At 30.4% G+C, this 13,479-nt stretch overlaps 1 protein-coding gene across 2 annotated transcripts in view; it reads left to right on the top strand.

The window, feature by feature from the left end:
- The window catches only part of LOC118195058 (uncharacterized), a 77,471-nt gene that overhangs the window by 63,673 nt on the left and 319 nt on the right, over nt 1-13,479 (top strand). For both annotated transcript variants that reach the window (XM_035366293.2, XM_085806603.1), the window contains exons 4-5: nt 1,943-2,102; nt 4,601-4,756. In XM_035366293.2, coding sequence (XP_035222184.1) covers nt 1,943-2,102; nt 4,601-4,756 — 316 coding nt within the window. The remainder of the gene's footprint in view (nt 1-1,942; nt 2,103-4,600; nt 4,757-13,479) is intronic.

Consider the following 13,479-nt stretch of genomic DNA (forward strand, 5'->3'; position numbering starts at 1 on the left):
ATAGATCTATTTGTATCTTGCTTACAAGTAGAAGATATTTAAATATGGCTGAACTTTAAATTTACCCTAATGAGTGCTAACAATTTATTCCTGCGACACCAGAATTGAGCTCTTCTATAATCTGATTAATCTAATTAATAAAACTAAAAGTAACGTCCTTAATTTGCTGTATTTAGAAATTATATTGCTTCCACGTGCCTTCTTAATTAAAATATATAACTGTCAACGGCTCTTTTTCAACTTTTCATACAGTCTGTAAGTTAGTGGTTATTCTCTGTTGTGTCTGCGGCCATTAATTTAATGTACAGAGTTAGAAGTTGTGACTAAGTTTTAGTTACTAGAACAGTTCTGTTATCTATTGTATGTATCGGTGGCAACTCACTGCTTCTTTGATACAGCCTAAAATCAGGTAGTTAAGTTAAGGCTGAATGATAGGAATTTCATCTCTAAGACTATGATAGTAACTTCCCCGTCTCAAAGGAAGGAATTCTTAATACCTAATTTCATAATTAAGACATAATAACACGCCGAACAAATACTAATTCAGAAGTCAAACAACAAAAATTTTCACAGTCAAATTTTCAAATTTTCACTGTGAAAATTTGAAAATATAACGCTGATTTTTGTTGTTTGACTTCTGAACCTAATTTCATATTACGTACTTTCACTACCAGAATAAATCTCACTCACAAATTTATCTTTTTACTCAAATATCCATTTATCTTCTTATAAATTTGTCTTCTTAGTTTGATATTAAGGAATGACGTGCACTCGTTTGAATGCAGTTTAGGCTTTCATCCATTGCCTGCAATTATTAGGTGGTTTAAATACTGTATTGCTTTGCTTAGTCATTGAAGAATTTATGAACTTGGTGGTTCCCTTTTTATTTTTAATTTTAACACATTTTAGTACATTTTCGTAATTTTTTTTTTTTTTCAAACTTTTTAGCTTTAAAGGAAAAGCTATTTTCCTTATTACATTACTATATACTATATATATTTAACCATTATCATGACTATTTCCTTGTTATGGTTATCAGTTACTGCAGCATAATAAAAGCAATAAGTTAATGATATTCCTTGAAGTTAATTTGAAGCCACTGTCACCTGTTGAAAACTAGATGAAGAATTTAAATCTTTTCGACATTCGATGTACATTTATAAATCTTTAGTTTAAATGCTATAATGGAAAATTTTCAATAGTAAAAAAGCAATATAAAATATACGCTTTCACAATATTATTAATTTGATTACATTGGATTTATCTTTTTCTTGATAATTAGGAAGCTAAGCATTTCTAAAATTATCTAAATTTTCAGCTGAATGTTAGTAACAAACAATAACATATGGGCATTCCTTACTCCGCAAACTCAATCGCACTACAGTCCTCCCCCCCCCCACTCCTTGGAACCAGGCGCGGAGGTTCAACCAGGCATGGAGCCATGCAACCAGGCCCCTCAGAGAGAGAGAGGAGCACCGCCCAGGAACAATCCCAGATGGCACTGGTCGTTAATGTGCTACCTGTCAGTCGCTCGGGCTCCCCGTCGCAGTGGAACATTACCCAGCGAACCGGAGGGTGCTACACCCCGGCTGCTAGAGCCGTATCGCTCAGGACTTGCCAGACCCCGAGGCCGGCCAATAAGTGACCTTTCTTAGGACTTTCAGAACCACCAAATTCTTAAATTTTATACCCCCGTGGCCGAGACTGCCTTGGTACAGATCTTAGCCAGTAGCTTCGCAGAATTCTCTATGTCGACTCCCGGGGGGAGGAAATGTTAGTAACAGCGGGTCTAAACATTTAAAGTTAAGAATCGTAGTATTCACTTAATAAATTACCTGTTAATGATAACACTGATAATCGTATTGTTCGAGTTTAACGTTGTCAGAAAATATGTATTTTTCGATTTTGGTTTGTAATGTGTTACTGCATTATTAAATTTCAGGTACAAAATGGTGTGGAGCAGGAGATATAGCAAAGAATTATGATGACCTCGGTTTACACCAGGACACTGATAGATGCTGCAGAGCTCATGATCTCTGCAATGATACACTGGCACCAGGAGAAACGAGGAACAATTTGACCAATAATTCACCTTTTACTAAGTTAGTATTTAATAATTTGTTTCCTATATTTATCCAGTTTAATATGTACAGTTTGTATGTTATTCACCTTTTACTAAGTTAGTATTTAATAATTTGTTTCCTATATTTATCCAGTTTAATATGTACACTAACTCTAATTTATCCAGTTTAATACGTTAATATATAACCCTGGACACGAAAATATTCATAAATTCTACATAGCTTTTGATAAAATGTAAATACCGTAATAAAAATTTACCTTTACAATCGAAAAGAAATATCTGAAAGATATTTTGGAACATTTTGTTACAATTGATTAACATTTTGATGTCCTTAAAGCTTCTTTAGTTCGGTGTGATATTAAAGTCAAATATTAATATATTAACATTTTGCTGATGCACTTAGTCTTTTACAGAAAGATGGCTTACTTATCTTATTATGTAAAATTTCCATATTAATCAACAGTGTTTTTCACAGAAGACAATCAGTTGTAACATTAAGCAACCCAAATAAATTCTTTTGCAAACTGTCAACATCTAAAAGATATGGAACTCATCCTTTGCAATTATCATTATTTTTTATCTCTCGGTGTTTTGGTAAAATTTAAAAGCCGACATAATGGCTTTTGTCTTGTATTACACATCAATAATCTATTTGGTATGTATATTATCTGCTAGCATTCGATTGTCATGTAACCTATTTTTTATGACTTTCAAATGGCAATCAGCTACAATGGCAAGATTCGGTAAATTTTCGATGATCCTTTATTTTTACGTACCAGAAGCCTAGAAATGTAAAACTCGAAGCGTATAAAAATCATTAATGTTAATGCTAATATAGCAAAGAATATTTTATCTAAATACTATTCGAACCCGAAACAGCTGGTAGTATTTACTTAATGATGCATAAATACCACCGATAGCGATGATGAATTTTCAATTAATCATCACCAGATGAGAAAATTTTGTAATCATAAAAGACTTGCACCAATTTTCGTATCCAAAAATACTGACATATTGGCTGGAATTTTCAGAAAACAAGAAACGCTGGGCAAAACTGGTGTGTAGTGAGATTAAAGGAAAGTTTCCGAAAAAAAAAAAAAAAAAAAAAAAAAAAAAAACTAAAAGCAGAAAACATTCATTTAATTTTTAATACTACTGTTTTGATACCTAAATTCTTATACACATAAGTGTAAAGATTTCTAACTCTAAATTTAGGAAGCACATTCGATTTAACAAAATCACTTAAAATATTGAGATGATTGTTAAATTGTAGTTATAGGTTATTACATTTTAATTTATACAACATTTTTACAACCCAGAACAATATTCAGGTTATAGAGAGTTAAAAAAACAATAGAACTGAATTTCGAAGCCGTAATAACTTACTGTCTTTTACGTGCATTTATTTCCAAATGCGTGTAAAATTCGAAGTTTTTCACCTTGAACTTGATTGAAATTAAGCTAATTGTATAACTTCTAAGATATAAAGTAACTTGACTTATATCATTATACATAAACTTAAATCGTATATTTATACTATTTGTATATAGATATTATTTATATTTATATATTTATAATTATAATTAATATCTATATCGCATCATTATACGTAAACTTATATCATTATACATATTTTAACATCTAATGACTGACTACCTATAGAGGTTGAAGGTAATTTGGGCCATTTATCGCTTGTTATGCTGCTTAACTGCCAAACATAAGATGACTCATTTATAAAATTTAATAAAAGCTTTAATGGACACTATGTGCAAATGTTACAAAATTAAAATAATAACCAATTAAGAATTGCGTATCCATCGTCACACTTTGCAACAGCCTGCTTTCTTTTATTCTAAATTTACAATATGATTGCAAAAATATTCTTAACTCGTATTTTCAAACGAACTGTAGGCGAAACAGAATGCTTTAATCACTTACCGAGCTCAACAAAATCTCTCGGTAATTTCATCATGATATTTAAAGCATAAGACTTACACAAGCAAGATGCCATAATCAAGGAACGAACTCCGAAGGTTTCTTTCACTGTTAGGATAAGCTTTCTGTGTTTAAACTACACCCCCTTGCCATTTATGTAGTTTGCATAAACCTGTGGTCTCAGCCAGCTCGTCTGCCTTGACGAGCCAGGGAAATTAATTATAAAGTATCGATTAGGAAAACTCAAATCCTACAGTGAACCATTTTTAAAGCTTTAAGCCTAAATTTTTCAAAAAAAAAAAGTAATCTGACAAGACAACTGCAAAATCCCTTCCCTCTGGGCTTTAAGTTTTGGTGAATTACGAATTTACATCTATGTTCTTTTTCCATGAATAATTTAAAATATGAACTTGTTTACATATTTAATACTCTACAAAACGTAATAATATCTTTTTGAGTAATGCTAATATATTAAGTAATGCTTAGGAAGCAAAGTTCTTATTTATTACTAATAAATTCATGAGCAACTTAATAGTTTTATTTATTCCTGTATGCAAATTCTAATATAACAATTTGTAACAGGTTGAGCTGCAAATGTGATCAGGAGTTTTATGATTGTCTGGATCGTGTTAACTCTGTCACTGCTAATACCATTGGTAATATGTATTTCAATTTGCTCAAGAGAGAATGTTACAAGAAAGATAATCCACGTTCATCGCAATGCAAGAGATACAGATCGTAAGTTATTATTAATATCATATTCAATATCAACGTATGTCCATTTTTGCATGGCTTTCTACTTTAGGTTTACAGTGTAAGTATCCGAAATCAATCCACTTTAAGTGGATGCAATCTTTGTTACCACATGAACGGATTATCAATAACAGTGGCATATATAATATTGCTGATTTACACATACTATAATGATTACTTTAAAAGATGTAAGACAGTGAAGCCCGTCTTTCGTAACTCCTTAATAATCTCTTTCTCACAACAAACAAGATAAACACATAAGATAAAGAAAGATACATTTGGTTTTTGAGTTCTTAACATATTAAACTTTATATAGGATTTTATCAATTTAATTATTATGCACTACATTTTTAAAGTTGAAAACCTTAGTCTTCATCGTTTCAAGGGATTCCTTTAAGAAAGGTTATAAAATTAGTTTAAAAGGTTATTTTAAGACATTGTTTTAAAAGAGATGTAAACGAGAAAGTGAATCTGTATTAATATAGAACTATAAGAAAAAAACTAATTTCAGCCTCCGTTCTAGCATGAATTAGACACATTTCTCAGTTTGAAAAATTTCTTTATCTCCAGAAAAAGAAAGATTTCGAGTCTGAATTTCTGCCATAAAATGAGATTTTAAATATTTTTAAAATTTTGGGGATAAAATCTACACTAGGAAGATTGCCAGTACATTGGAACAGAAGGGTCTATAAAAATTCAATACGACAATGAAATCGATCAGCATAAATTTCATGAAAATAAATTCTCAGAATTAAAAGGTATTCAGAAATACTTTCATAAAATTCTGTGTATGATAAACTGAGTTACGTGTTTCCTTCTAAAACTGCTGCTGCTCTTCAAATTCTCTAATTCAACCTTCAGTATCAAGGCTAATTACTAGTCTTTTGAACGGCCTTACGCAAATATTCGAGCCCATCTTTTAGTAGATTTGTTCTTACATCGGAATTGTAAGTGATGGAAATGCATGGACCTTATAAGAAATAGACTAACCCAAATGGGTTTTCTCTCGCGTCTGAGGCATTCCCGGCTGTCACCTTGATCACATCCGGAGGAGTAGAGACGACTTGCAGAAATTTAACAGTAGTTGCCTATTGCAGCGTGTATAATTGTCAAAAAAAAAAAAAAAAGCTGGTTGTTTTTATTTTTGAAATTGAGATTGATTTTTAAAAATTTAGCATATTTATCGAGCATAATTAACGTTCCAAATAATTATAAAGCTATTGCATGCTTTCAGGGCTGGATATTTTTTTTAGCTTTTCCTATGCTATAAGGAAATATGTAACTACTTCTGTTAGAAAATAATATTTTAATCTGAACTAATAGAAAATTTCAAACAAGCAGTTTTCTCTCGCAATTTCTATGCTTTTTATACTAAAATATTTAAAAACGAATTTTTGAAAGTTTTGTTTAAAATTCTAAATCGTGCTGCTTTTTTAAAATTATACATGAGTATTATATCATAATTTCTATAAAGAAATTTTATTTCAATTATATTTCATAATACATCATAGTGATAAATACTTTTGACTCCTTAAAAATTTTTATACATTTAATTCTAATATTAAAATTGTATTTAACCGTAATAATCAATTTTGCTTGAATTTTATAGTGATTATTTTTGTATTTATTTTTAGTTCTGAATAAGATTTTTTTATTTACTGTTAATTTAATTTATTAGCCCAAAGGGGTGCATGAATACATGTATGTTTCTCGCACTGTGACAAAAACGACAGTATCTAGAGCCATCAAATCTTGAATAATGTAATCCTCCACCCAAACATGGGCATCTGGACGGCCGAATTTCGAATTTGTTTTAATCTATTTCATATTTTGTAAAACTTTAACGAATTTTTGATTAACAAACTCAACGAGTTCAGAGCGAGCACTGTACAGAAAATAACAGTTTTATCTCCAGTGCGGAAATTCTAAAGATATGCTGTTTTCAAATGTATGTGGTTTACGGGCAAAGAACATGATATTCAATAAGTATAGGTAACACACAAAACGTTAAAAAAAGGTTCCTTTTGGGCGTAATATTAAATCTGAGTTCTTTTAAATTTTATTTTACTTCCCCCCCCCTTCATCACACTCAGAAAATTTTATGTTCCGAATTTTATAAATTACTAAAATAAATATTCCACTTTAATGTTAATAAGTTAATGATGATATAATTAAATAAATGATTGTTTTGTAACGTTATTATAGTTTTGAAAACCATTGCCTGAAAACGGTCATTAAATTAAAGAAATTATCAGATCTTGTTTAATTTTACCATATTTATTTCAAAGCATCACGTACAATCAATCTTATTTAATTTTAAGTTATTTGTACGCAAAATTAAGTTTATAAATTTTGTGCTTAGAGTTTTTACCGTTTTACCAAAGTAAAGATGTTTGTACAAGAATTACGCGTTAAAAAAAATGCGCGAAATGCAGTAAAAAATACTTTAATGGGATATATTAAATCCTATTTGGAAAAAACTGTGGCTTTCATAATCTCACCACTATACAACGTATCACATTTAATAATTAAAAAGCCTTATGTGACACAAACGCCATAGGTTTCAGTGTTAAAGTAAACCATATCGTCCCTACTCTTTCTTGCCGACATGTCGGTGACGCGCGCCCTGCCCACGAGGTTAGTCTATCTCTTATAAGGTCCATGTGGAAATGCTAATGACGTAACAACATCAGAGGCAAAAGACCTGCTCGGTTTCAAAAAAAGTGCCACTGCCCTCCCGCAGAATAAGAATTTTTCCTTATTAAAAAAGCTAAAGTCTGGTATAGCTCACATCTGGTACCTGGGCAACTCAGGTTTAATTTTTATATCTAAATCAATCATGAAAGTTTTGTTGCATATAAAGATGTGACACAAAGGACTTTAGTGAATTGCGTCGACTTCTTCTTTTGATAAACTAAATGCAAAAACGCGTAACATTATCAACAACATCCTTCAATACACTGGCATTGTTGTGTCACAAATTTTAATTGGGTTAATGTAATTTAATTAATCATCAAGGTTTTATTTTACTGAAATTGTTTGTGACTATAGTAGTGGGTATTTATTTTTGGCAGTCAAAATCTTTAGTTGTATTTATTTTTCGATGCCCAGATGTTTCTTACGAAACAGAGATCAGTTTTCAGAACATTTGGGCGGAAACGAGGATCAAATTACTTGGTCATTTCCTCAAACAAATTCTTTTGGCGGGTTGTGAATAGCATTTACCTTACTCAGTAATCTTTCCACTGTGTTGTTCTCAGAAGTTAGCAGGGATCGAATTTTTGTTTCTCGCGTGTTTTGGTGACTTAGTGGCAGCTGCTCAGCTAGAATATGCCCAAACTAATGAAATGAAATATTTTCACATACATCCTACAGATCCTCTATGAAGAGAATAACAATGCACCTATAAATAGCGAAATATAAATAGCCACTAAGGCATTATCAAAATTTTATTTCCAATGGCTAGGCAAAAAGTTACAAAAAACTAAAATCTTATAAAAAAAAGTTACAGACAATAGAACTAAGAACAAAGAGACCGAAGTCATTGCCTAAAGAGCGTACTCTTCTCCCAGTATCTCAACTCTTCTGTAAGACCACGAAGAGCCCTACATCAGAACAGGTGGTCTTTGTCTATTACTGCTCCAGTATCGGAAAGTGGGCAAATAGGATGGCTTGAAATGCCAATGTATGATACATTAAAATGCATTCATCTCAAGAAAGAAATGCTTTCGCTAATAAACCTTTTTAATCAATTAATGTAAGTCGTGATCCACATGATTTTTCAAGCAATAACAATGAAAGCAATGAATATCAATCAATGTGAAAGAAGGAAATAATGGCCTATATTAATATATAGTCCATTATTTGCTTCTTTCACATTGCTTGAAATTCATACAATTATTTGCTTCTTTCCCACCAAAATAATTGGTATCTTTCAAGAGGAAATTCTACTGGCAGAGCGTTTTCGTTTCATTGATGGTGATGATATAGAATAGATCATGTGGCTCGTATGCGACATTTGAGCAAGAGAATGAAATAAATCTTCAGATATAAAGAAAAGAACGGAAACAGCAAAAAATTAATTGATTTCATTAAAGAGTTCGTGAACAAACTGAAAAACTGGAAAAGAATTATTAATATTAATTTTTCTTCAATGTGTGGAAAAATTCATTGCTTCTTGACTGCAAAGGAAAAGAAGAAGTGCTTATCTCAATTTCTAAAAAAATGAAATTTCGTAGCAGTTGACAACACAGATTTCAGTTGTTATTTTTCTGAGTTCAGTGGTGATGATAAAAATTTAATGGAAAACCCGTATACATATTTAAAAGGTAAAGTTTCTGATGAATGTCAATATCAAGTTAATGACTAAATTAGGAGAAAGAGATTTGTTCGATGAAAAATCAGTCGGAGGCCTTTAATGTGCAGATCCTATCCAAACGTGGCGGAAAGAGTTACGCACGCATTGCTCCTATCTGTGTCGATATATCGTTGTAAATCACTTATTTTAATGTAAATGTTTTGAATGTTTGATTTTTGATGAAAATAAAATTTGCATCAAAATGATTTTTGATGCAAATGCAAATGAAAATATAGAAGCATACTGGAGACTGAAAGCCGCTTACATTTTGTCCTTTCAAATATACTTCTCCGTGTATTTCAGATTTAGTGGAAAAAAAAAAAAAAAAAAAAAAAAAAAAAAAAAACCGAATGTTACATTTATCAAAATTAAGTAGCTATAAAATACTAGTATTTTTTTAACTTCTTTTTTATTGGTGAAATTTAATCACTAAGTAAATTATTTGAGAGTTAGTTTAATTAAAGTATATAACAATATATTGTTCCTAAAATTTTAAAATATAGTTTTATTTATTTGAAGTAAATTTATATGTAATTCATGGTGAACGGTAATAAAATGTCTTAAATTTTATATATTATTTAGAATGCATCTTCGAGTCAAAAAATCATAGAAATGAGGGAAGAGACATTCTGATATGTGTAAAAGAAAGTGTGGCAGTTTAATTGTAACTGGATTTTGAATTTTTTTTCACTTTCTAACTGTTTATTTAGCTGCATTATTTCACATACCTAAAACTGTAACTCTAAAGAAATTGTATGTATGTAACTGTAACTTTGTCTGAAGATCAGTTAGTAGGAAAGTTCGGCTCGTATTCGCGTGCACACGCATGCATTCTTGTAACTTGTTTTTTAAAATATAGAATTTGTTATTTTGTGGAGATAACGAGTAATTTAATTAGTTAAAAGAATTACTTCTCTTCCAGTATAACGAACATGTATAGTGATCTAGCATACTATACCCGATATAACACAAGAGGAATGAAATGGAAAAAGTTGAAAATCACTGATATATTATTTCTTTTAGAAGTAAAATAAAGGAAATTCAAATTGTAAATACTGCAAGGCTTTATTCCGCACTTTTAAAAAGATAATCTTATATTATTTTCGCGAGACAAACAAAAGTAATCTTACGCTTGTTTCACAGTTGCATAAATGTGTGATTTGGGAGTTTAGAATTTGCTACATCTTAAATTTTAAATGACTATTATAAAAGTGCTCTGTTTTTGAAAGTTAAAACTATTATTTTGGTTTGAATATGCATTTAGTTATAAATCTTAATGTATGCGACTACGCTCGACATGCAAATTTTGGAAAACAGTACAAATAAATCTATTATTGGTGTTATTTATCAGAATACTATTTAAAATCATAGAAACAGGCGATAAACATATTACCAAAGTATAATTTTTGGATTTTTCTTACATTTTGTGTTAAAAATCAGTATTACTAGATAAATTTCAGTATTACTAGATATATTCCCACAAAAATATTTATCTATACTTTACTTTTATTTTTGTCATTTATATTTATTAAAGTATAAGGAATTCAATAAAATAAAATATAAGTGATAAAGTAAAATATCTATTAAATATACCTGCCTGAGCACATATGCTATTATGCTATCTATTTTTCTACAACGTTCCCTCTTTTCATTTACAAAATTATCTGAAGAAGTTTTAAATACGTAACATAATCTAAACTTTTAGTCCTTTTAATTTTACCATTTCATAAAATATTTGGGGGGGAGTTTCATAAAATTACTATAGTAATACTTTATGTTAAAGTTTTTCTCGTAAACCTGAAGAAAAAAATTTGTTTCTTAATCTGAAAGCTTTCAGAATTTACATTATGCCCGAAGGAGTTTTTTTTTTTTTTTTTTACGTTTTGTAGGTTACCTTTATTTATCAAATAACATGTTCTTCGCACTTAAACCAGAATATTAAATTCAACATCAATATCGCAAAATAATTTTAAAATAAGCATATCTTTAGAATTTCCGATACACAGTCTCGCGCGCAGGAGATATAAATGTTTTTACTTCCTTGTACAAAGTAAAAAAGAAGTATTGTAATCGCGAAACGTTTCAGGCAGCATATTTCAACGAAAATATCCATTTTGACCGCTAGCGAATGCAATCTAACGAATCTTATTCTTGTCCAGGCTTTCTTATCTTATCTAATCATTATTTCCTATCTTGTTCATTTGCGGTTTTGCAGCTGAAGATGGTGGTTCGGTAAAACCATCGAAACTAGTCCTGTGAAAATTTTGTAAATATAACGCTGATTTTTGTTGTTTGACTTCTGAATTAGTATTTATTCGGCGTGTTATTGTGTCTTAATCTAACGATGTTTTTGCCTGATATCTGTACGTAAGGACAGAATAAAATACTCTTTTTTTTCCAAAAAAAAAAAAAAAAATTATAAAACTGCTTTAAAATGAATTCTGAAGAGAATTTTTCGTGGCGTCTGTACAAACGTATCTCACATAACTCAAAAACGAGTAGCCTCAGAACGTTGAAATTTTGTATATAGGACTGCTATAACATGTAGATGTGCACCTCGTATTTTGGTTGCAATCGGCCGCACCAAACGTATATAAGTATATTTATATATATATCCACTCTGTTACATGGCTCAGTGATCTCAGTTTCTATACTCTTATACTCGTATATTTGTAAATTGTACATTTTTTAATTTAAAAATGATTGAAGTATGTTGTTCTTATCTTCCAGTTAAGGTTTTTATGCCTTTAGTAAATCTGTAGGCAAAATGTTTAGAATTATCAAAAATTTAAAGTTGTTTAAGTGACGCTAAGCCTAATAATTTTTTTGATGACGGCCATAGCTTGTTTGCATTTGAAACAGCGGGATAGTGGATTTCTTGCGAATCTAGAGAAACTTACCTTCGCAACAACAAAGATAAAACGCCTTCATTTATTATTGCAAATTAAATTATGCTTAATCCTTTCTGGAATTGTTTCGAGGAAATAAGTGTTTAAGAGTTACTTCGTAATTTTTAATACAGCTAGTTTTCATGTATTTTTGCCGTGTCGCGAAGTGAGACTGAATTAATTGAATGAGAAATACTTAATCGTCTGTGAAAAACTGTTTCTTTTTTGTTTTATTTGCTTAATTTCTTTTATACATCGTTCTAGCTTTCTAGTAGGATAGTTCGGCTCGTATGCATTCTCGTATGCACACGCATGCATTCTTGTAACTTGTATATAGTATTTGAATACAGCATGTATCAATAATTTTTTAATTGATATAAATTTTGTGCATTTTGAGTTACAATATGAACGAAATATAATACTGTTAAGTGAACCTAGCCCCAGACTGTCGCTATGGTAAAAAATAGAATAAATTTTAAAGAATGCATTTATTCTATTGTGTTTTATGCGCTGCCGGCGAAGTAGATTTAATTCCATCCAATAAGTTTAAATGAAATTCAAGAAAAAATGCGTATAATTTAATATTCAGTACAAGGAAGTTATGCGGTATACACATCAGATTTTTTTTTCGAAGTGTTGCCATTGCTCACTTTGAATCGTTGTGTTTGTTAATCGAAAATTCATTAAAGTGTTACAAAATATGAAATTGATAATAAAACAAATTCCAAGGTAAGACTTCCAGATGTGCACATTTAGTGGAGGATTACGTTATTCAAAATTGGATGGCTGTAGGTACCGTTGTTTTATCACAATGCGAGAAACATACTTACATTTATGCAGATCCTTCATTACTTAATTTCTTTAAATATAATAAGGCTCTAATATTTAGTAGAAACAATTTAAAAGGGGATTCGCCGTTTATAGTGAATCAACGCCAAATGCCAAAACGACGGAAGAAGCCCTTCTGGGAAAATTGCCCCTTTGGGCTAAAACCCAAGTTGTTCAAAAAATAGGTTTAATGAAATGCAAGCACAAACAGAAAGAAAAGAAAATGTTGCCAAATAATGAAATTTAAATTCAAAACTAAATTTGTTTTCGAGTACTTCATAACAAGAAGAAAGATTCAAAATCATATTTCTAACATCACGAAAAGAATTCAAATGAAACATTCTCATTCTAAAGTTATTTAGAGTAGTCTGTACAACTTTAGACATCAACTTCCGGATTCTTAATAGATACTCCCAGTTTATGGCGTAGAACAAGAACAGCTATAATTCTACTTTTAATGGCCAGAGAGACAAAATAAAAGTAAATTTCGGAAGCATAATAAAACTTTTTTGACAAATTTCATCAAAACTGATGTTTAGAAGGTAGTTGGATACTTTAAACCTACAGTATGAAAACAAAATGTGTGAAATCTATTGTAATAAAATTTTTATAAACGTTGCTAAATTAGTTAGTCA

This window comes from Stegodyphus dumicola, chromosome 1 (assembly GCF_044657685.1).
Source record: "Stegodyphus dumicola isolate Sdum_Otavi_A_Nest chromosome 1, ASM4465768v1".
NCBI lineage: Eukaryota > Metazoa > Arthropoda > Arachnida > Araneae > Eresidae > Stegodyphus > Stegodyphus dumicola.